General features: G+C 40.2%; 1 protein-coding gene across 1 annotated transcript in view; it reads left to right on the top strand.

Annotated features, from left to right (window-relative positions):
* Positions 1 to 943: 943 nt before the first annotated feature.
* Positions 944 to 25489, top strand: part of gabra2a (gamma-aminobutyric acid type A receptor subunit alpha2a) — a 40305-nt gene continuing 15759 nt past the window's right edge. The window contains exons 1-4 of the mRNA XM_063908066.1: positions 944 to 1167; positions 1393 to 1469; positions 8941 to 9053; positions 13397 to 13464. Coding sequence (XP_063764136.1) covers positions 1402 to 1469; positions 8941 to 9053; positions 13397 to 13464 — 249 coding nt within the window. The 5' untranslated portion in view covers positions 944 to 1167; positions 1393 to 1401. The remainder of the gene's footprint in view (positions 1168 to 1392; positions 1470 to 8940; positions 9054 to 13396; positions 13465 to 25489) is intronic.

Raw genomic sequence — 25489 nt, 5'->3', positions numbered from 1 at the left:
ACACTTTAATGATCAATCATTATAAAACATATCAGAGATATTATTCTGAAATGGACCAATCAAACAATGACTACTTTTACTGTCGCTACTTTAAGTACATTTAGATGAGAGTACTTTCTACTTTCACTGGAGGAACATTTTGAATGCAGGACTTTTACTGTGACAGAGTATTCCTGCACTCTGGTAATTCTAATTTTCAAGTACAAGATCTGAGTACTTCTACTTTTACTCAAGTACAAGATCTGAGTACTTCTACTTTTACTCAAATACAAGTTCTGAGTACTTCTCCCACCTCTGCTTGTAAGTAATCCCATTTTGCGCATGTAGTTTTAAGTGTTTCCTTTAAATATGAGGCTGCAGTGTCAAGCAAAGCCTTCACAGTCTTTAAAAGCTAAACAAAATGTCATGCTCCTGAAGCACAGTCACTGCACTTAATTTAAGTGGTAACTAAGAGTTACACAAAGTCAAATTTATACAGAAAACCATTAGCAAATAAAGTAACTGCATTTCCATTAATTTTTCTCATTAGTTCTTAATGCACAAATTCAGCCTGAGGAGAAGTATAGAGATGGATTAGGGTCAGGATAAACTCAGCAATCCTTTGCCCCCCCCCCCCCCCCTGCCCCCTTTAGCATTCAGATTTTAATCTCAGAACAAAAAAATAATACTTCTAGTCAGAACTTAATATTTGGTTCATACATGGCCCTGATTATCTCCCAAATCAAAGCACTTGGCCGTATCTGGGTTAATTTTTATGTTGTGTTTTTAATCAAAATCTTGCAAAGCTTCTGTCTTCTCTCTTCACGTTTGAATTCCCCAAAATAGATGTTTCCACGTAACTATAACACCTAACACACCGTGCTATGTTCGCACGCTTTTTCTCTGCAACTTGTGCGCTTGACAGTCGTCGTGCGCAGTAATGAATTCCTCATTAGCAGGAAGGGAACGCTTCCCTGCCGGCGGACCGCCTCAGTATGTCTCCAAGAGCGCGCTCAGCCACATCAGGACTCTGTGCTCAGGGTTAGTGTCAGGCGGAGCTGTGGGGACTCTGCTGGAGGAGCTCATCTCTCTGGGTTACAACTCTCATTTTCTAACAAAGCTTTCTTTTTCTCCACTGTGACTTTTCAGTTTCTCCAGGCAACATAAAGGGCACCTGTCGCGATTCAGGTAGGCAGAATTGCTCGATAATGACATCTAATTAGGGGAACAAAACAACGGCTCAGGCAGAGCGTTCAGAGGTAGTTTTAAGACAGCTTGACAGGGTGTTAGGAAGCTGAGCCAGTGTAATGTGTGTTTATAGAGACACATGTCGGTGTGTGTTCCGTTCAACAGCTGCATTGTGGTTTGTGGAATAGCGCGCGCTCTGAACGAGTTTCCCGTCTTTTTCGGCAGGTTTCCGCGATGAGAGGACGATGGAGCCCATATTTCACGTCCGTGTTGATGCCTTTGATCATTCTGTGGCAGACACGGTAAGTTTTATCTCATTGGAAAGTGTTTTTATGAATTATCAGTTAACTAGGAGCGCTCGGACGGCAGACCGGCGCGCGCACGGATCTGATGTTTTTCAACAAAAGGCTGTTTATCGGGATTTATTCTTAACCATGAGTAGTATCCTCAACTGCTGCTAATGTACTGTTTCTGACTTTAATTAAACGCGTTTAACATAAGGAGAAGTAATTTTTGCTCCGAGCGCTCAATTCATCCGCATGTAGAAAGCACCACACCAGCCCTCGTTCATGAATCTCTCAATTTAGCAGTTATTTGCACATTGAAAACTATTTACTCGTTGTTTAGATCGAAACACAATTTTTCAAGATGTATTATATCATGCTGGCCAATTCGGCGAATCCATATTAAACTAGATATAATTTTGTATCGAGTAATATCAACTTCAAGAATTTTGACTAATCGGAAAAACATTCTAAACCATATTAATCCAAGTACTGGAACGTCAATGATCTGCATAGTTGTTGCTTGTAGAAATGCTGTGCTGCAAGAATAACCTAGCATGCAATCAGTGTTGAAAGAAGTACTCATATTCTTTACTTAATGCTAAAAATACTTTGTTACAATTACATGTCCTGCATTCAAAATCTTACTAAAGTAAAGTAACACATGTGTTCGCATCAAATTATATTTAAGTAAAGGTACTTGTGATTCAAAATAACCCATTTAGAATTATATATGTGAAATGACTTGATTGTAATTATTGATGCATTCATTACAGCTGGTATGTGGAGCTAATTTTGATTACTTTCTATTATGCTACTGGACATTTTAATCTGGGTGGGGATAGGACTGTATGGTTTCACTATGAGTGACGTACTCCTTGGGGTGTAGGTAAGAACACATCGTAGGCTTTAATACGGTTATTCTCCTTCACTTGATTAAACACAACAGCACAGAAACACACAGCCTTGTAGCAGGTGTAGTTGAGTATGATTAAACCATACCAAATGCCAACACATCTCCGAAATACTGCATATAGCTCCTGTAACTTACAGCAACTGAGTAGCAAACATTAAAGATAGCCAACATACAGAGAAGAGCATAGCTAAAATATTGCTATCATTAGCTTTAGTAGTTTAGCACAATAACTACTAACTAACTAACTAACTAACTAACTAACTAACTAACTAACTAACTAACTAACTAACTAACTCTTAAAACACTTAAATGGTAAAAGGCTCAATAATGTTCAGTTCAGTCTTATTTACAGACACTTAGGCTACTATTGGTCAGTGACGCACACAAATACAACAACACGCTGCAACAACTGGACCAGGCTCCGCACGCCTACTGATGTGGCTCTCTGTATTCCCCCTAATGGCTGCGCCGTCTGATGTACTTAATGAATGTAATGGTGTGTGCTGCCAACAGAGGGCGCTGTGCTGACAGTCAACAGCCTTTCCAACATCGCCGCCCCCCAATATGCGGTGCAAATTGGCTTCCATGCAGTTGTGTAGTCTACTTTTTTGTAGTGGGCATACTGTAATAATTGTACTCATCCATCCTAGAGTGACGAATCACGGAGCGACACCTGTCTTGAAGCAACACCTCATGAACACCATCACACTCACTAATCGATAGAGTATGCATCTTGAGACTGGTTATGTGTTATCAACATGTCAATGTATTATAAGCATTTTAATGTGACTTTTAACTGCCAGTGACGTTAACAATAAACAAATAAAAGAATGAACAATGATGGAAAAAGCCCACTTATCTTCTAGGGTTGAACAATTAATCAGATTTTTTAATCAAAATCTCAATATGGCCTACTGCAATTTTCAAGTAATAGGCCTATACAATACATATGGTCATGCTACAGATGTCCTGACTCACACATCATATTCTACACTTAAAAAACATCTTTGTTTCGCATAGATCTGCATAAATATCACACAATAATCATTTTAAACATTTTTCAATGCATCAGATATGTGTTCAAACTTGTTCAGCCCTATTATCTTCCATACATCATTGTCAAACTATGTACTGTAACAGCTTAAATGAACAAGCAAACATCCTTGAAGTGCTACAAGACAAATTAGCTTCAAACAAGAAACAAATTAACAAATAAGCTTCACCTCAATAAATGAGGGTTGAAAAAGCACTCAACATGTCCATACTGGGTTCACTGTGTTAGTCCACAAGCCCTGAAAAAAGGATGGAACACTTCTAGACATAGTCTGGTAGTCTACAGAGCTTTCCAGATATGTTTGTACTCAGGCATCTGAGGTGTGCATTGCCTCCTTGCTTGCGTGGCAGAGCGATGGCTTCTCAGCCATGTTGTGACGTACTTCCTTGGCTCAAAAAGTGTTACAGGGGGCCCATTGATGCTGATCATCATCAAATTACTTACATTTGACAACAACAGTGTCGATCTCTTGTCTGTGCATATATTGTTCATGAGACTGAAGCCCCTTTCACACTCAGCAGTGCTGCAAGGGATGGTCTTCATGCATTGTATGAGTGGCTTTAAACTTTCAGGCTCACTGTCTAGGTGCTCAAGGAAATCTCTCATACCATTAACTGCTTGCTCTTCACCAAGATGGAACCGCCTGCAGAGTCGTTTGACTTGTGCCTCACCATGCTGTATGCCAGGGGTTGATGGCCAGTTGCCTGTATCCAGAACACTGAGATCATGAAGCATTTCACCCTCAAATGAGAGGAGCTTCTCCAAGTTGTTGATCAGACTTGGTAGGAATTGTTTTGCATTGATTGGTGTGAGCTTTGCATTTGACTCCAAGGGAACAGATCCTAAATGTCCCAAAGCTTGTGCAGTCAGTGCCTCCTCTAATTTCTCTCCTTGGGTATCTTTGAATGATGCCAGCACTCTGATGGTGCGCTTTAGAAGCTGCTCTGCTGTCATGAGTGTGACAGAATGGGCCTGGAGTTACTGAGACAGGTTTGCAAGTTCAGACAGTGCATCAAACATGAGTCAGCGGTCACACAGGAATTCCTTGCTTTGCATTCGGCGTGCCAAGCCTCTATAAGTTTGTCTCTCTTTGCTGATTCTTGTTTGGTCGCCTGCAACATTTTCAAAGTGTCTATTGAGTGCTTCATATGATGTCCACACAGCCTTTCCAGAACGGAAACTGCTGGCTACTCATCGCGTACTTAAAACTCTACCAATTTTCAGGACTTGCAAGCCCACTTCTTGTGCTGCTTCCAGAAGCTCTCGTGAATTTTTATTGAACTGACTGTAGAGATTGTGGATCTTCTCTAGGAACATTTTGAAGTGGTTGACTGCCTGAACCTCATCCACAGCATCAGATACAGCCAGTTCCAAACGGTGGTTCATGCAATGCCATGTGAAGAGGTTAGGGTACCTTGCTGTCAGCGTCGTTGCCACACCAGAGTTCTTGCCTAACATGACACTGGCTCCATCAGAAACAAATGAAACCCAGTTCTTTTGAAGCCACTCTTCAGTGAAGCCTGCAGTGTCCAAACAGTTCAGCAGAGCTTCTTCTATATCCTTTGCCCTTTGGCTCTCCAGCTCAACCAGCTCCAGGAACAAAAATTCAGGAGTAGCTCCATCCACTGAAGCTTTCAAGTTGACAATCATGGCACATTTGTGGCTAATAGATGTAGCCTCGTCAATGAGAACAGTCAACTTGCTTGAAGACGTCACAATACTGTGAACTATTTTTTTCTGCATCTCTTTTGCTATGTGTTCTACAATTTTTGTGGAACTGTACCTTGAGTGCAGACTAGTGCCCATGTTGGCACCATATTTTTCCTGAAGCTCAATGAGACTATCATGGTCAGTAAAAGGTCGGTTCATCTTCGCAAGATAGTATGCTGTTCTGAATACAGAATCTGTCTCAGCAAACACAGTCTCTGACACAGCTCTCACCAAATTTCCAACTAAATCCTGTCCACCCTTCTCCATGAGCTCCTGGGCTATTTTGTGTGCTCTGGACGTCTCATGTCGTCTAATCTTGTTTCTCAAAGAGGCCAGAGATGTTGATCTGCTTGAATCTGAGGACTGGATCTTAAAGTGCACCCACTCCTCAGACATAGACACTCGTTGTTCTGTGAGGACACCGGTAGATTTTGTAGCGCTGCAAAGAGCACAACCTGGAAATAAACTAAACCATGACAAATTAGCATAATACACGTCTTTACCAATAACATCTGCAGAAAAGAGCCAATATTTACTCAAAGTATTTAATAAACTGCTTACAATATTTACATCATGGCTAACAAATGCATGAAAAGCAGATAAGAGTAGAACAATTTTCCACTTTTTCAATAGCTAATTATTTGACAACTACTGATAACTAACATATAGTAATTAAATGGTGCAAATGTTTTAAATGCACAAGGCTGGCCAGGAGCTCTCATCTATGTCATCATCTGAAACAAGGAGATAATATAAACATTGTGTTCTGTTTATGACTGCACACACACACACACACACACACACACACACACACACACACACACACACACACACACACACACACACACACACACACACACACACACACACACACACACACACACACACACACACACACACACAGTATCTCGCTCCCTTTCTCTTCCATTGATCCACCACACTAACGTTGATCAAGTTAGCTAGTTCTAACCAACTATCCCCTGCTACAGTTACGTTAATGATAACCATGCTAATTTCACTTACCGGGTAACTTTGCGGTAGCGCCGGGCTCGTTCTCTGTCACCTTTAGAACAGCCGCCTGACCTGGCTCTTCTTCTGTAGTGGTAGTAGGGGAAAACTTCGGAAAACATTAAATATTGTCGTCTGTTTTTGTTTCATGTTTGCTTCCTGTTTAGCACTCCGCGAACTTGAATGGTGGACGGATCAAATACTGATAACGTTAGAGAAACGCGGGGTTTGTCAGAGCCGAACAAAGTGTGTTGCTGTTGCTTAGCAACAGGCTACAGGCGATGGAAGCCCCAGTCGTCCAAAAGTATTAACACAGAAGGGGCGAAAGCGTAAAAGCGCAGTCACAAAATGATGTTGTTACGTATCATCGCTCATTTTTAAGAGGCTATACGGAAATCACTGGCATTTTCTAGTGGGTATACGGCGTATACCAGCGTATCACGTAGACTACACCACTGCTTCCATGGAAAGGCTGGAATCTGTACCACCGAAGTGTGGTGCTGCTGGTGGGTTAAAGCGAAAACTGACCTGTTGCTTAGCCAGTTACTGCTGTCAGAGTAGACTTCTGCTGGCTTCCCACGTCTGGCAATGAACCGTCATAAGGCCATTAAAAAGGAGTCTGTATCGACAGAGGTAAGTAGGTCAATGTGAACTGCCCTTGTGGTTAGGCACTTGAACACAATACCCCACCGCTTCTCATTGCGTCATCGAAAGGGGCCAAAGCAATCCATGCCAGTTGAGTAAAAGGCAGGCTTGAATAGCCAGGCCACAGGTAGGTCAGCCATTTGTTGGGAAGCAGGTTTTGCTCTCCATCTACGGCATTTGGTACAGCTGTGCTGGTGAAACCTAATGGCCTCTCGTCCTCGCAGGATCCATACTGTGCGACGAAGCTCGGCGAACACTCTCTCAGGTCCAGGGTGACAGAGAAAAGCATCAACATGTTGAATGAGTAGTTTGGTGTACGAATGGCTGGGGTTAAGGACAACTGGGTGAACTACAGCTGGGTTAAGGTCCTCTGCCTGCCAAAGTCTGCCTCCAACTCTGATAAGGTTGCAGTCTGTGTCATACTGAGGCGCAAGGCATAGGAGACGAATGCTGGAAGGGATAGGTTTGCCAGTCTTTAGTAGGTGGTATTCTTCTGTGAAGCTGTCCAGCTGAATTTGTCTTCGAACATGCTGCTCTGCCCTGGTGTACATATCTGCTGGAGATGATGTGCAGTCGGTTGATGAGGAGTCACTAAGCCTGGCCGCCCCATGAAGTTCCTTGACTTTGTCCTCCACCACCAAGTACGGAATGGTGTGACATCTGCGGTTGATGCACTTGAGTTGGAGATTGCCATACCACATATGGCAGGCCGCTTTAACTCTGTAACCTCCTGCAGTTGACCTGTGGTGTTTGATGACGGGTAGGAAGGCCACTCGTCTGGAGGCCGAAGTAGAAACTCTGGCCCCTCGCTCCACCTGTTTGGGTTTGCTACTTGATACATCTTATATACAAGGTCAGCGCCACAGTATCACCTCATACTATATCTTTCTAGAAAAACAGCTCCATACAGTATATGCAGCTCCTGTACAAACAAATAATTACATACATAAGAGATTGACAAGACCAGGACAGCTATATAATTCCTATATAACAGGGTGAGTTCATTGCTGTGTCTCAAATGTTTTTAAGTGCCTCAGTGTGTCAATGGAAAGTATGGAAAAACACTATGAGTATACTGATGGTGTTCTAAGTTAAGTTAAATGTGTAGAACTCTGGACAACATCTTGGCTACTTAACACAGGTAACGTTACCAGCTGCGATTGCGGTAGCTGTGCACCATGCAAATAAAAGTTAAAGTTACGTGTTTTTCAATACTTTACTATTTAACTAAGGTACCACCATACTTGCGTCGAGGAACCATCGTTCATTTCCTAAGGTTAATTGAGCAGTCTTTAAGGATACTGTAAATACTGTTGCTAGTTAGCTAGCTAGCTAACATCGGCGATTAATCGTTTTCAAACAGAAAAACTTTAAAGCATTTAAACTTTATGCCAGATCCACATTCAACCATCTTTCAATACAGAACATCATGGATTAGCTAACTTGAACAGCAAATGTTTATAGCTATTGCACTGTTCGTATGACTCTCTCTCCCTCATGTACCAAGTACTATATGTTAATGGGTAATTAACTATACTTAAAGACAAAATTCTGATTAAATACCTCCTGCAATTCATAATGTAGCTCAGGGCTTTGTGTCCATTGAAAACTGTTCATTTTAAAAGATTAACTTGTTTACTATTTGATTTTTTAATAGAACTATAATCCTGTGTATGTAATAGATCTTAAAGTATGCTGTTTGCATGTTTTTACCTCATCAGTCAAATCGCTTGTCTCACATAAACCCGCTGAGAATGAAGTATCAAAATCAGAGCCTAAATCGTTCAAAAGCCCCTGGGAACCGCGCCCTCTCTGCTTCGTAACGCACATGTGTTTTAACTCTGCTGTGATGATGATGATGATGATGATGATGATGATGATGATGATGATGATGATGATGATGATGATGATGACGGACAATGTGATCGGCTGAAATAGATTTTAGGCATAGATCAAATTGCTGACAGACTTTTGACCTGCAGCAGTGCAGGTTCAGTAAAAAAAATTTGGTATTAGAAGGATTAAATTATAGGTGGAGATTACAGAATGGAGTTATCCTTCACAGTTCTCAGTCGTACTGAAGTAAAGTTTCTTTATGTAGCTGATGTAGACTTCTAAGTCGATAATCATGCAATTGCCTTTTTTTTTTGCTTTAGGTCCGGAGTAGATTCCAATTCAACACGTAACGTCAAAGACATCACAACGTTCACCAAGATCCTGGACAGTCTACTGGATGGATACGACAACCGACTGAGACCCAGCCTGGGAGGTAAAAGAAGGAAGAGCATTCACGTACTTGTGTGTATTCATTAATAAAGGGGTTCCAAGCGATTTATTACTGCACTTTCAAATTTCCTGAAACAGATTTCAAATATATTGGTCAAAATTTAAGGAGTAGATAATGACATATCCTGACCTCAAGTATAGGTCAAATTCCTCAAACACTGTATCCTACATTTCCCACAATGCAATGAGGTACGAACAGTGCTACATAATAACCCGCAATCTTTCAAACTCCACACTTGAATTTGTTGGGCCTCCGAGTCCAAGTCTGCTGGCCGCCATTAAATAGATGTCCCATTGGGTATTAGCATACGCTGCACTGTTGCATGGATTTTGATGTGCGTCTTTTAGCGCATGTGCTAACCCAAGTCTGGTGGGAGGGTTTTTGAGATTTTCTACAGAACATCTGATCCATGACATTACAAACAGCATATGAACTTTCTGGATTCTCAGGAGCACAAATGTGATATCAATTCCAAGGGTTGGCGAAATAATGGAACTTCATATACAAACACCGACACAGAAAACCTCTAAAAATCCTAGAAGTGCTTTATTTCTGAGTGAACGACAATATATCTTGGTAAAGGTTCAACCTAAGAACAACATCAGAGCATCAACAGCACAGGGCTTACTATCTCGTACGTAGCTGCAGTGTGTGTTATAATGATAGGTTTATCAGGGTAGTACCTTTATCAGCTGGAACACATTTTACAGGATCTGCATTAAAATGAATATTTAGATAACTGATAGAAGCAGAAAAAACATTTTACGGAGGTCGACAGGAAGTTCACTGAGAATACATTTCAGGATAAAAATGTTCATGTGAATTTTCTTTGTACTGTATTTCCGTTGAGTCCATCCGGTCCACTCTTATACATTACACTAATAAGGATGAGACCCAACCTTAAAAACGCTTGGAGGAACAGTAGGATGAAACTACACTAGAGGTGTTAGAATGCAACCCCATACAGAAGGCGTCAAAACTATATGTATCCATGGGCCATAATCTTTCTAAGTAGACAGAGTGGAAGCACTCCCGTTGTCTCAGGGAATGCAGAGCATGTGACTGGAGGGACCTAGATCCTCTCCAGCATCCATAAGAGTCACACTATATTTTTTTGATGTGGCAAATTTGTGAACAAATCCGTGTTGGAGTCAAACAGAGGAGAGCTAGTTACGTTAGCTGTTAGCAGAACACTTGCTAGATTAAATAACGGAGCTAACAGCTAACATTACCTGTAAAGACCAAGGTTTTATAGATACACATTATAATGCCTCAAGCTTCAATCAGTAAAATGAAATATTGCATGTTGGTCAATTGTAACGTTATCCTGGTTTGGTGCAAACATAATCTCATGATGTGTTTGTTCTAATGTAATTATGGCGAGAAACTAAACTTGAGTAAATACAGTTGTTTGAAGAAGATGTTATATATTTATTTTTAGATATTGGAGAGGGAGTTCTGATATATTTAACAAAAAACTGTAATAAAGGAACTTATATTAAACTAATTGGGATTTTTATTTTTTTAGGTGTATATTACCGTAAAAAATGTGATATCAACAATAGTTTCATCAACGGCTTAGTTAGCTAACAGTACAGCCACAGCTAAGAAAACAACTGCTCTGCTGCAAGAACAAATAAAATAGCAATTAGTCAAAGTGGTAATGGAGGAATTGTGTCCCATTTTGTGAATTAAGTAATATACTGATGGTTATCAGTAAGCATTTGCGGGCCAGATGTGTCCTTCGTGCCGCAAGTTGACCATCAATGCTGTGCATAGAGCAGAGATGTAGAGAGCACTTCTATCTGAGACTCCACTTGCTTGTTCTGCCTGAAGCACAACCAAGCAAGGTGAGTCTGTGGTCACCTTGTGAAAGAGTGATAAAGTGAAAGCTTTACACCATCTGCTGTTGCTTCTAAAATGAGTTGGCTACAATGTAGCAGGTATTTCTGCCTGTAAAACCTCTACAATCAAACAGCTGTGTATGGATGTTGTTTTCATGTAGGCCTTGGTTAAATCGTAGGAGTTGACTGCAAGTTTAGCATATAGGCGCAGCTGTCTGTCTGATGAAGGAGGGAGATGTGGTGCAGTCAGGTGTGACTTGCAATTGCAATCACAGCAGAGGAGAAACAGGCAGTAAAGTTGTCATGAGGAATAAAATGCACTGTTAAGCTTCTGTATGAAAAACACTGCAGCTTTTCAACACAAACACACAGCTGTGGGAGTGTTATAGTCATAGGATGAAACCTAGGTCTGTTCACCTTTGGAATACATCATTAAAATGTACCTTTTCGTATTTTTTACAGAATAGAGATTGAACGCATCATAACGAAATATCTGCGGAACCTCTGGGAATCAGCTGCTGACAGCTAACGTAACGTGAACTAGCTGCTGATTTCAACATGGATTTACTGTTAACAACGTAGCACCATCAGGGAAAAATAAGCATTTATAGTACATTTAATCCTAGTCTTGACAGTACTGGTACTACCAGCAGTACCTGGTATTCCTACCGTACTGTAGAAAAACAGCTACTGTCCGATGTTCAGAATTTTTTGGAACCAAAGTATCAGTTCTCATGGCATCCCTACAGATAATATTGGTGATTATTCCAAACCAACACATGGTTTAAAATGGCATAATTGTATGCTCAGATTTACCAAATTAAAACAGTCTTTAGTTATTTGGTTGGGATGAGATGACATCAGTTTTAACAAAAGTGTTTGTAAAGTGTGATGTGGCTTTGACTCACATTAAACATTTAGCCTACATCAGGGAAAATACCAATTTATATTGTGTTTAGTCATTCAGCCTGGAAATACAAATATAAAATATTTGTTCTAAAGAATAATGTGTTTTACCTCTTATATAGTAAAGGCATGATATGTGGAGCAATCTTTATTATACATATTTTTATTATTGAAAAATCAATAATGCTAAATATATTTTGCTAGTGCTTTTGACATGTCATAGTTTCAGTTATCTATTTCTTCTTTTAGAACCAGCATGATTATTATACTTGTTTTAATTGATGAGTGATTATAATAGCTTACAAGTACAGGGACACATAAACAGAAAAAAGAGATTGTACAATCTAAAGTATTTTTAATATAATTATAATATTTAATATAGTTTCAGTTATGAATGTCTTTATTTAGAACCAGCGTGATTATTCGTCAGTTATATGTTATCTTTGTCAGTACAGTATAGTACTGTTAGGACGGGGTGGTGGGTACATTGGCTTTCATAAGAAAAATAAAATAAAATAACAGCTTCTATTATCCTTGTCTGTCCTTGTGGAGTATTGTAAATGTCCCCACCATTCACTGTTTTTTCTCCATGAGCCATACAAAACATGCTTCTTTTTTAATCAGTGTGTATGGATAAAAAATAAATCATATTTTGAATGTGTCCCCCATAGAGCTTTTGCCTTTACTACGTGTGTGTGTGTGTGTGTGTGTGTGTGTGTGTGTGTGTGTGTGTGTGTGTGTGTGTGTGTGTGTGTGTGTGTGTGTGTGTGTGTGTGTGTGTGTGTGTGTGTGTGTGTGTGTGTGTGTGTGTGTGTGTGTGTGTGTGTGTATGGTATATGTGGCAATCTTCAAGCAATGGATGCAACTGAAATGAAATGAAATGTGTTTTTTCTCGTGGAGTTCATTTTTTTTGAGGGCGATGTAGGGTAAATGATGTCAGTGCCACCAACAACTCCCCAGGCAGTCCAAGACTGTCATGTTGATGCATCATTCTAGATGTATATGGCTGCATATGCAGCTGGAATCACTCAAAGCTTAATCTATGTTTGGTGGCTTCACAGTCTGTCCAAACAAGATGAAATAAAGCTTGGGTAAAAAGTCAGAGACAGGATCAAAGAGAGGGATCACACGGTTAACCTCTTCCTGTCTGCATGTTCTCACAACACTAATGTATGATTCATGGTTGAGCGTAAGTGCACGTTTTCTATGCATAAGTTGTGTTCATTTTTTCCTTCTATCACCGTAGTTAAAAAAAAATAATAAAATCTGAATTGTCCGTAGACTGTATTTGGATGTAGGGTCTGACCCAAAAAGTTGGGTTCATTTTTGAAGGTGTACGAAAAAATGAGAAGTAGTAATAGTACTGGACCACAGGTATGGAGAAGGAATCAAACAAAAAAAACACAATTTTTTATAAATGGAAAATGGACTGCATTTACATTTTTAACATGTGTTTTACAGATTTATACAGATGCACAAATAAACTCAGTCTACTAATTTGTCCTATCTCATTAACGTTGTGCGTTATAATATAATAAGCTTTTCTACATTTAACTTGGGTCTTTGTCTTTGCAGACCGAGTAACGGAAGTGAAGACTGACATCTATGTAACCAGTTTCGGTCCAGTTTCTGACACCGATATGGTAAGTCTCACATCTCTCCTCAGAATGAATTCCCTCAGAAACCAAGACAACATATACAAAAGATTTGTCCCAATCCAGCAGCAACAGCTCTCAAAGTCACGTTTTATAAACCAACTACATCACTACTTCCACAAACAAGGCTGTCCCACAATTGCCATTAGCCACTTTAAATACCTTTATTTACTGTTGCTACCTAAATAATGTTACAATACTTTTGGTTCGCTGGTGGGCTGTGGTTTTATCAGAGCCCACAATAAAATAGAATTTATCAAAAAGTAGATCAAGCTTTTTTCCAATGTGATTCGTCACTATGGTTCAATATCTAGGCTGTTACAACTGAACCAACTACAAAAAACCATGGCAAACCATCTCAGGGTTTTTGTCCACATATCAGAATAAAGAACTCTGACTCTAAGCTGACATGATCCTTTAAGAAATCTCAGGGTTGTCTCGCTGGGCCAGTTAAGACCAAATCACAAAGATCCAGCAGATAATATGTTGCAGACAGAGGCCTGTCAGCTCTGCTTGCTCTGTTGCCATTGGAAACCCAGGCACTCCAACCGTGAGAGTGATGACATGGCAAGGGTCAGCCTGTGTTATTAAAAATGAGATCTGATCATCCCCTGCCATGCTGCTCTGATATAGGGCAGTGTGATGTATTTACATATTAATGATCATTATCATATATTGGCCGTCTGTTATAAATCCTAAAAGGATTCTAGTGCAGCATTTTAATAGGATGGCACACATTGTAGTCCTGCCTGTTGTGTTAACATTGTAATGATGTTCAAAATTCATCTCATTAAACCACAAACTGTTATAAGCCGTCCACTGTTTTGTGGTTTAGAATATATTGACCGCAGTGGCACCGCTAATGTTTTTGGGAGACCTGTAGCTGTTTCTGGTCCATTAAAGACTTTTACAGCTTAAGTGAGCCTGGCACCATATAGCTAAGACAGCTGAAAGCCAACATTTGGCCCAGAAAATCTGCCATTTGTCGGATTTTTTGACTTTCAAATTGAACATTTTCAAGGGAAACTACACTATTCCACGTCCATTCGGAGCAGCAATATATGTGGTTCCTTCCTCAGTCCTTAGCGCTTTTTGGGCTGCTACCTCGACGTTCTTTTAACCTTTATCCAATTTAAAGCATCATCTGAGCTTTCTCAAACAGTTTCATATTTCAGTATTGCTGGTTGGAAGTCCAGACCTGATCATTGAAGCAGCAAGATATGATAAATACCTACATGGTTTAGATTTTGGACACAGCGAGAGATGTGTGTCCCATTATAGAGAAGCTACCATACTGCAAGAAAAGTGTCATTCAGGACCAAATATAAGAGGAATATGAAGTAGCCTTCATATTTCTACATTTTTTCTCAGTTCAAAAGAGGTGAAGCTCTGCGAATGACCCCAGATTTAATACCACTGTTTCTGCTGCAACTTTAATGAAGGAAAGAGCAGTAGGGAAGGTCAACAACAGAGGAATGCCTTGGTCAAACACATTGCACCTTCATTTGAAGAGTTGGCTTTCCTAAAGATAACGGAAAAGGGATTTCACAAGGATATTACCCAAAGTTGGGTAGCTCGATTGCTCTTTTGTCCAGAAAACATCTTCAGATGATCAACTTTTCTTTTTTTGTAATTTATTTTTTATTGACATTCAGCATAAAACGAACAATTCAATACAGTTCAGATACAGTATCCAATATCCATGTTTGCCACAAATGTCAGAACAGTTTTTTTTAATAAAAGATACACACATTTAAAAAGAAAAAACAAAACAAAAAGAGACAAAAACTATGAACAGGTAGGGAGTGATCTTGTCTTCCTGACATAGGCCTAATCAGTGGTTTGAAAAAATAAAATCAGGTCTATGGGTCGTTATGTAGTTAATCCATTTCTCCCAGTGTGAAGCAAGTTGTTCCAATTTATGATTAACATAGGCTGTTATCTTCTCCATTTTGTAAATGTCCATTGTAATTTCCATCCATGCAATCACAGTTGGGCTCTCCTGTGATAAGCATTTCCTGATAAGGGCCTTTTTAGCAGCCACCAGCAGTATATTCATTAAATATGTATCTCTTTTTAACCATTCTTGAGGTATATATCCAAAATACATGGTCTTACTCTCTAGGGGAATTACATAGTCAAACATATCTGGTAGGGCACTTTGTATCCCTTTCCAGTAGTCTATGATTACGGGGCAGTCCCAGAAAAAATGGTGATGGTGTGCATTTTGATTTCCACGGTTTCTCCAGCAAACAGGGAGGTTATTATCAAAGTGGGATTTCTGAGAGGGTGTAATAAAGTATCTTATCAGGTTTTTCCAACCAAACTCCCTCCCTTGCTGTGATCTGGTACACTTCCACTGATATCCCCATATGGTTGTCCATTCTTCCTCACATATACTTATCCCCCCTTCCTTCTCCCACTTTGTTTTAATGTATGAAGTTGAATGTGTTTTAAGATTAGACAGACCCTTGTATACGCATGAAATGATTTTACTATCAGTATTTGAATTATATGCTTTCTAAATAGTTCTATCAGACATGTACTTGTCTCGGTTACATTTTTCACCTTCATGGTAACATGATGTCACATCTGCAAATATCGATAGAAGTCCTGTTTTTCTAATAAGTGTTTCTCTTTGAGTTGTTCAAAACTGAGCAGTGTTCCTCCTTTCAAGATGGTGCATAGAGCTGTTATTCCTTTAGCTGGCCAGTGCTTAAATCTAGCGTCCAATTTATTTGGTGTAAAGTCTGAGACATATGCACACCATTTCAGAGTTACACTGTCCTTCTCTAATTTATATTCTTTTATAATAGTTTTCCATATTTTAAGAGTCCATTTTACCCATATGTTATCAATAATATTTGTGTAACTTTGAAGTTTGTCATCAGCTAAAATTGCCTGTAAGGGGAAGGAGGGGATGCCCTCCTCGATGTTTTTCCACCGAGCATCATATGATGGGTTACCAACATATCATAGCTCTCATCTGGGCTGCAAAATAGTAGTCTCTTATAGAAGGTAGGCCCCCTCCCCCTTTTTCTTTGGCTAGTTGTAAAGTTTTGAGACGAACCCTAGGTCTTTTACCTTGCCATATATATCTTGATAACATTTTGTCCCAGTCATTGAATTGGTGTTGAGTCATCTCTATAGGTAGGGTCTGAAATAGATATAACAATCTAGGTAATATATTCATTTAATGGATTCAATCCTTGAGCTGAGACTTAAGAAAGGGATTAAGTTCCATCTTGCAATGTTTTCCTTAATTTTTTTTAATGTATAGGTAAGTAGTTGATTCCTGATAGTTTTGTAAGATCTTTTGGCAGGTTAATGCCCAAATATGTCAGAGACTCTGTTTGCCATGCCAAGGGGTATCTGCTTTCAATCTCTGCTGGTGGATTATAGTTATACGAAAGTAATTGAGTTTTACCCATGTTGATCTTATATCCTGATAGTTGACCATATTGCTCGAATGATTGCATCAATTTAGGTAAATCATTTGTTGGTTGTCCTAGATGGATCAAAATATCGTCCGTGAAGTAGGTCAATTTGTGCTCTGTCCCTTTAAAAGTAATTCCCCTAATTTCTTCATGTTGTCTGATGTGTTGAGCTAGTGGTTCCAAATATAATGCGAAGAGTAGTGGTGACCCTGCACAGCCCTGTCTCGAACCCCTTTCTAGGGTAAAACTGTTTGATAGATATCCGTTGACCTTGATCTTGGCAGTGGGATTGTCATATAGTGCTTGTATAGCTTTAATAATTGTATCATGTAGACCAAATCAGTGTAGAACTCTATAAAGAAAAATCCAGTTAACCGAATCAAATGCCTTTTCAGGGTCCACACTCATCACTAGTGCTGTCATCTTATTTGTTGTTATATGACCCATAATGTGTAGTGTCCTTTGTATGTTATCTTGTGTTTGGCGTTGTTGTATAAAACCTGTCTGATCCTTATGAATCAGTGTGGGTAAGAACTCTTCCAGCCGTCTGGCCATAATGGACGTAAATAATCTATAATCGACATTAAGAACAGATATTGGTCTGTACGACCCACGTTCCATTTTGTCCTTGCCTTCTTTCGGTATAGCTAAGATTATCGCTTCCTTCCAACTGGGTGGCGTTTGTGCCTTTCTTAAAGCCCAGTTCAGTGAGGGGAGTATAACAGGAGTTAATTGATCTTTAAATTCTTTATACCACTCCGCTGTATAACCATCCGATCCTGGTGATTTGCTTAATTTAAGCCTAGTAATTGCAGTTTTTAGTTCACCTTCAGTGATGTCAGAAGTCAATTTTCTATTTTGTTCTTCGTTTAGGGTGGGCAACTCTAGGGAATTCAGGTAAGTGTCAATTTGGGTTATGCTTCCCCCTGGAACTTTAGTATATAGTTATAGCTTACTTGGATTCAATAGCCCATTAACATTGAAAGAAATTAATTTCACTTTACCACTAGCGATGCGTTACCCGTAAGTGTATCATTTAAGCTAACAAAATAGATTGTAACAGATTCACTCCCTGAACAAACAACAACCAAAAAATTTAAATGAACAAGTAGACAAAGAAGGTGTGATTCCAAGGCTGGGGTTTCAAGTAGAAGACCCTGGGCTGAGCTAGAAGGAACGTCTAGCTGTGGGGTAAGGCCTCTACTAGCTATGGGCAGAGGGCTCCCGTTGCAGCACCCTAAATGATGAATGACAAAAACTTCCCTGCAAGTCCTCCTGTGTATATATTCTCATTTAAATGGGGGAAAAGGATTGAATGCAACATATAAAAATGGTTAAAAAATTAAAATAAAATAGAGTAACAGAAAATCCACCTCACCAAGTATATATCTTAAATGTATACACAGTTTATTTTGGGTTACGTCTTGCCTACCCATACCGTTGGAGTTGGTCAGAATCTAAAGCTCTTCTGGAGGGGATGGTGACCGTCTACTAAGAGCTCGCAGTACCTCCCTGACATTCTCCTCTCGCTCTTCTCTCGTCCCCTGCCGCCTCGGACCTCCAGCCGTTTCCGAGGCGTAGCGAGACAGTTGCTCAGCCAGGCTCGCCTTCGGTGTGATCACGTTGACAGGCAGTCCTCTATTCTTCATGTCTGTAGTCGCCTCCTCCACCGTCTGGTACAGCCGCGTCTCGGTCTCGTAGTATACCCGTAGTTTAGCAGGGAATGGGGTCTGGAAGCGGATGTTTCTTTGCTTTAACACTCTTTTAGCTTCAGAGTATTCCTTACGCTTCTGCAGGACAGCTGGGGGATAGTCTTGATCAAAGTATATTTGTCTTCCCTTCAAAAACACAAAACACAAACATCTTTCTTTGGTTTTGTAACGGACAAATTTGATTACTACCGACCGTGGCTTGTCTGCCCTATCTCCAGAGGGTTTTGGGGCGAGCGCCCGGTGGGCTCTCTCTATGTCAAACACCATAGTCGGGGGGAATTCAGTGTGTTTCGCAGTAACTTCCCCACAAACTCCACCGCAGACAGCCCCTCCGCTCCCTCTGGAACATTATATATCCTCATATTCTTTCATCGAGATCTCCCATCTTGGTCGAGTATTTTATATTCTAGTTGGTTCATCACTTTTATCATCTTGCTTAACACCTGTTCCACATTTTGAGTGCGATATTCCACCTTTCCAATTCGTGTCTCTGCCTCCTCCATTTTTTGCTTAATGTTGGTGAGCTCAGACTTAGTATCACTCAGTTGTTGTGTTATGTCTTTACGAAAGCCCTGAATCTCCTCCAAAACTTTTGCTAAGCTTACCACGTCAGTTGAATGAGGGCTAGCAGTAGCTTCGCCATCTTGTGTCTGCGTGGTAGAGCTGTTCTCTGTATTATCCTTGTTTGCAGGCTCTGCAGTCGTGCCTTTCTTATTTCCATCCTTTTTTTCCCATTCTTGCCCCACTAACCAGTCAAGTGCTATCGAAAAAATTGGGTATTTGATCAATTAACAGGGCGATATAAGTTTTCTCTTGGAGGAGCTGTTAGTCTAGGCTGCCATTCAGGGTGATGATGTCACCGGAACCAGATTATCAACTTTTCATATCATAATGTCCTAACTTGAGAGCAAACCTAGCATGAGAAGCCGCAGTACATCATTCATGCAAACATCCTGACTAACAAGCATGCAGAGATGCACTGGCACGGGGTCAAATGTTTCTTGGAGATGGAAATCCTGCAATCGTTACATACTGTAGGGGTATTATTCATTTGGCTTTGTTAATGCCTAAACCTGTGATAATATAAAGCTGAAAACTGGGCAAACACTATCCTATCACATCGTACATCAGCTGGTCATTACCATCAAGCACCTGATCACCTCTTAAAGAGGCCCTGTCATGCTTTCGGGGGTTTCCCTTTCCTGTAGTGTGTTTCACAGGTTTTTGTGCATGTAGATAGTCTGCAAAGGCTAAAATCCAAAAGTTCCCTCCAGGGGGAGTTTGTCTCACACACACTTCCCCCCCTGAATAAAACGCCCTCCATTGGACTCCGTTGTTTACTCCTGAACATAGTGGCATCACTATCACACTATTGGCTAGCACTCCAACACATTGAACTTCATTAGTAGGGAGCGGGATATTTCTGACACATCTCTAAACGGTTGACTTATCCCAACAGATCTGGCCAGCTAACCAATCAGAGCAGACTACGCTCTGGTTTCAGACAGAGGTCGAAAAGAGGTGCTGTAGCACAGGCAGTATGAGAAAAATAAAGAGTTTTTAGAACATAAAAGCATGGAGACATGTCCCAGTAGAGACACTAAATAATAATATGAACCTGAATATGAGCAGAACATGTTCTCTTTAACATAATAACACAGAATGACAACAGCAAACTGCCTGTGTGTCTCATTACAGGATACAGCTCACCATGTAGTTTTCCCTCCTAGGAGGCATGCATTTGTTGGGAGTAGCTATGGTGCCTACATGATTAGACTTCAAAGTAGTGCAGCACCCAATTGAGCTCAAGAGTGAAATAGACAGGATGGTAGAAGCAATGATGGTACCTGAGGAGCTGTCAACGTAAATGAGTTCCTGCTCTGCTTCCTGCTGCTCTCCTACTGTTTCCATGTGTTGTCCGTGTGAAGTGCATTGATTCCACATAGGAAATGAGGGTCAACCCAGGGGCTCCAGTACCCATGATTGGATGATTAGTCAGCTGGGCCCTTGGTTAAAGGTCAACTTTAGATCAAATGTTTTTTTTACGGAACAGGGAATGGGGATTCCCCCCCCCCCCATCTTTTACACCGTAGTGATGCTATAAATGGATTGTCTCGGAAAATGTACACATGATTTTCTCATGTCTTTAACACAGACTTCTAGTGTGTTGACAAGGAAACCGCTCAACAAACAGCTCCAACTCAAGCACACACACTCACACGCACAACGCCTTAAAAGCTTTTCTCAGTCTATCCAGTACAATCCCAGCCATCAACCCATACCCCACCCCCCACCTGCCTCTTCTCAAATATTTAAGTGGCACAGAAGCGAGGGGGGGCAGATGGATGGAAGTGGTCGTGATCGAGACAGCACCTTCAAAAGAAAGAAAAAAGAGAGATGGTCTCATGTTTAATTCATAACATGTCTCCATCAAACTTGCAGCGGATAATTTCACCCCACCACTGTGTCTATCTTTCCTCTGCCTTTGATAACTCGGCTCTGATACACACACATATCTCCTTCGCGGTAACACACAGCGTGCACACATGCACCTTTTCCCTTTCCCTGATAGATTGGACAGCCCCCTGCTGTGCCCCTCCGCCTCGTTGTTTGTGAGGTTTCTCATTGCTGATTATAATTTCCTGTCTGTCCGTCGCACGCAAGTACTGTGGAAGCACAAGTACAGCGACACTCTTCAGAAATATAACACACCTGCTTATTTCTGTATACTGTTTTCCCCATTGTGACAGATGGAGACATTCTAAAACCCTCTACTTTACCATTGATGTTAAAGAGAAACTGTTTTATTAAAGTCTAACTGAAATGTAATCTGCTACTGCATGCATATTTAATCAGTATATTACTTGTCCATTGTTTACAGGAGAAAGGATCAGAAATAGAAACGGTAAAGATGAGCGTAACATCTACGTCATTCCCTGGCGAAATTAAGGCCCCGCCCACTTTTGGGGGTTAAACATGTCATTAGGATGGCGGTCAATACAGATTCTGAAGTTTTCGGCAATCACATAAAATAAAATCAATATAACGACGCCGTTTTTAATATACAAGAAGCCCAATTGTGATGGTCAGACAGGCAAACTAAAAAAAACGTTATTGGAGATCCATGATCTGCGATTTGTAGTTTAATTTAAATAAAGGATAGTTCAGTAGGGAACTATGAGGCTCCTGGCGAAATTATGGCCCGCCCACTTTCGGGGGAAATAATGCATCAGAGCGAAGAGGAAAATAATAGTTTCTTCATGTCTTAAAGCTGCTGAGTCATATATTCTTTACTTTCTCTACAGAAAAAAGGAGAGTCAAAGAAACGATGTCATTCATAAATCTCCATTTCAGTGTAAGCCTGCTGCCTGATATTCATCCTCCAGCAGACTGACCGGACATCATTCCCCTATTGATTTAAATTAAACTATAAGACGCAGATCATGGATCTCCAATGACATTTTGTAATAGTTTGCCTGTCTGACCATCATAATTGGGCTGTTCGTAGATATCAAATTCTTTTGATGTGATTGCCGAAAACTTCAGAATTTGAACTGACCGCCTTTCAAATGACAGCGAATGTTCATTTGGCCGTAATTTCGCCAGGAAATGAGGTAGGTGTTACGCTCTCTTGTGTTTTACAACACACACACGATAGCAGAGCGAACAGGTACAGGAGGCGCAGAGCAAGGAGATCATTGTCTACTAGTTAATCGATCGCGGATAGCGCCGTGCTCGCGGACGAATACAAAAAAAAACTAAATAGGTCGCGAAATACACTTGGGCTGCCGTTAATATGCCTGTGGGAAACCCTGTGTTGTTAAACTTCAAAAAAAACATAACTGTGGTCCCGCAGCTCATAGGCGTGTCCTAATGGCGGGCGCTATGAACTTTCATATGCATTGAAAGGGCGAATAAGAGAGCTTGACACACACATCATTCATAAAGATGTATGCGTCAAGCTCTATTATTGGCCCCCTAGCTCCGGCTGTGAATCACGTAGGGTCTCGCGGGAGAAGGCATCAGAAAGAAGAGAGTCTACTGATTCCGGCAGCATTCCTACGCCGTATTATGGCATAAATATTAATAGAAACATATCGAAAACGTTGCGAAAACGCGCCGGTGTGTTCGTCGACCTCAGGGTTTTAATGAAAAAGTCGAGTCCTTTTGAGTCATCACGAGTCCGAATGCACGAGTCCAAGTCCGAGTTCAAGTCATTAGTGCTCAAGTCCAAGTCAAGTCACGAGTCTCTAAATTTAGCTACAACACTGATAAATAGTAAAACCAGAGAAATTGATAATACTGAAGTGGTCTCTTAATTGTTTTCCGGAGCTGTATGTAAGCGCTGTTTTTCCTAGGTGGGTTTCCAAAATTGAAAGCCAAAACTGGATTTATTTATGTATTGGTGCCAGTCATCGACATTTTCTCAAGCACATTGCTGAAGAAAATTCACATTAAAGCTTTGTGTCAACAAATTCAAAGATTAAGTCCACATACATTCAAATAGGGTACTGTAGCCTGGATCTTTAAGAAAAATATTTCCACGTATTGGGCCAGCAAAAAGCTTATAGGCCTACTGTCTGGTTTCCTCTGCATGAATTTACGAAGCATTTTTTTTCTGGCCAGAGAGTGTAAGTTGTCAATTTTAGCGTCCAGACATAGTTAATATGATACATTCTTGTATATTAGGGTTTTTTGAATAGTCACCTCTATCCTTAGGCAGTGTTAAAACAAATCATCTTATTTAGTATTAGACATTATTTCCTAGTTTAAAGAGGCCCTATTGTGCTTTTTTGGTTTTTCCTTTCCTGTAGCCTGTTATATACTGTAGCTTTGTGTGCACTGGTAAACAATAGTAATAATTCACATACAGCTAGAGGTTTCATGTCTGTTTTATATAAACATAGGTTACATTTTCATTCCAACTGGCAACACGATTTTTCTCTGTAGGAAAGACTCTCAAGATTGGTGATTATTGGTCTGCCCAGATGAACCCTTTGTTCTACCAACCGACATACAAAACCAGTTAAAAAAACACATGTATTATGTATTTTAGCATTACCATGTCATTTCTTTCTGTGCAGTCAGTGGTTAGGGATTCTGTCTGACCGGATAACTCATTGGGTGTGATGTTATTTCAACATGTAATGTGAAGTAATGTGAGAGACAGAGTGAGGATGTTTCCACACTGTTAGAAGCTTTCAGATGTATTGATTTAAATCATGGCTGACACTTTGCCTCGGGTATTCAGGAAGCAGCTGGCCCTCACAGGTCAGGTAGCTCGGTCACGGCACACAGGGACAACAGGACCAAACACAATGTAACCCAAACATGGAGGATTGCACAGATTTAAATCTCACAAAGGTATTAATAGACAAGGGATTACTTAGTGTAACTGAGATGATCCTGCACTATTTTAGGTTACAGTTACCCGAGCAGTTTATACAACCGATTGCTTTGGGAGTGTTTTTTTCACTGGAAACTGGTTCAAGAATGAACTGTGAACCGCAAAGGAGGACAGTATTCTCTCAAAAAAAGATGTCCTGTTGCACATGTGCAAGTCTTAATGGAGAGAAAATAAGGGAAGCAAGGAAAGAGGTCAGAGTGAAAATGAAGAGGGCCAATTTGAAATAATAAGATGGAAATTAGCAGTTCTGTGGGCTACAGTCAGATGATCTCGCTGTATATTTGAATCTAAAAAAAAGTTTAAAGGCAAGAAGCAAACTCCTTGTTACCATTTGAAAGTTTCAGAGCTGTTAAAAAACAATGAATCAAAGTAAAGAACTCCGCAAATAACTAAAAACAAACAAGATTCACCTGCATGATGCCAACCAAGATGAGAAGGCATTGAGTCCTTGAACGTTGATTTTTTTTACTCAACTATGAAGGATTAAAGTAATTCATAATTTATGATGTTGCTGCCTAAGTAACAGATGGGTGCAATCAGAGCATTCCACATTGCGTGACAGAGACCATCTCAATATTTTATATATTCTATGGTCAATTCCCAATGATGTTACCATCACAAACTCGCCTCCATTGTTGTGAAGTAAATGCATAGATCACATATTTCAACAAGAAAAAATTCTCTGCATGACTTCACAAGCATAGGGAGGGATTTAGGAGGGCAAATGTGTTCTTTAAAGGTCTCCTATCATGGTTTGAATGACAATAAGTGGGCTTTATTAAAATAAAGCTGGTACAAACAGAATACTAGAAAACTAAAACCTGAATCTTAACCAGGGAGACCTCGGGTACACAGGAAGCAAACAGGAGGGCACACGAGGAAACTCACTAATTAGACGAAACACTGACGAAGAACTGACAGGAAACACTAGGGAAGACGGGTACATATACACACAACACTTATCACAAAGACAAGACATAGCTGGAGAAGGCTGAGAAAACATAAAGGAAGCAGGTGAACACAATTACACAGCTGGGAAAACACAAAGACAGGAAGTATAATAATACAAGAAACAAATAGGAAAGGCATTTAAAATAAAAACAGGAAACCAAAACTAAGATTGTGACATAAAATACGTTAGGAAACACACAACTGGTGAATATCTGAAGCATATACAGTGGGGCAAAAAAGTATTTAGTCAGCCACCAATTGTACAAGTTCTCCCATTTAAAAAGATGAGAGAGGCCTGTAATTTTTATCATAGGTATACCTCAACTATGAGAGACAGAATGAGAAAAGAAATCCAGAAAATCACACTGTCTGATTTTTAATGAATTTATTTCAAATTATTGTGGAAAATAAGTATTTGGTCAATAACAAAAGTTCATCTCAATACTTTGTTATATACCCTTTGTTGGCAATGATAGAGGTCAAACGTTTTCTGTAAGTCTTCACAA

Source organism: Eleginops maclovinus, chromosome 19 (genome assembly GCF_036324505.1).
Source record: "Eleginops maclovinus isolate JMC-PN-2008 ecotype Puerto Natales chromosome 19, JC_Emac_rtc_rv5, whole genome shotgun sequence".
Lineage (NCBI taxonomy): Eukaryota > Metazoa > Chordata > Actinopteri > Perciformes > Eleginopidae > Eleginops > Eleginops maclovinus.
The sequence above is the reverse complement of the archived record's forward strand: the minus strand, read 5'-3'. Positions and strand labels throughout refer to the sequence as shown.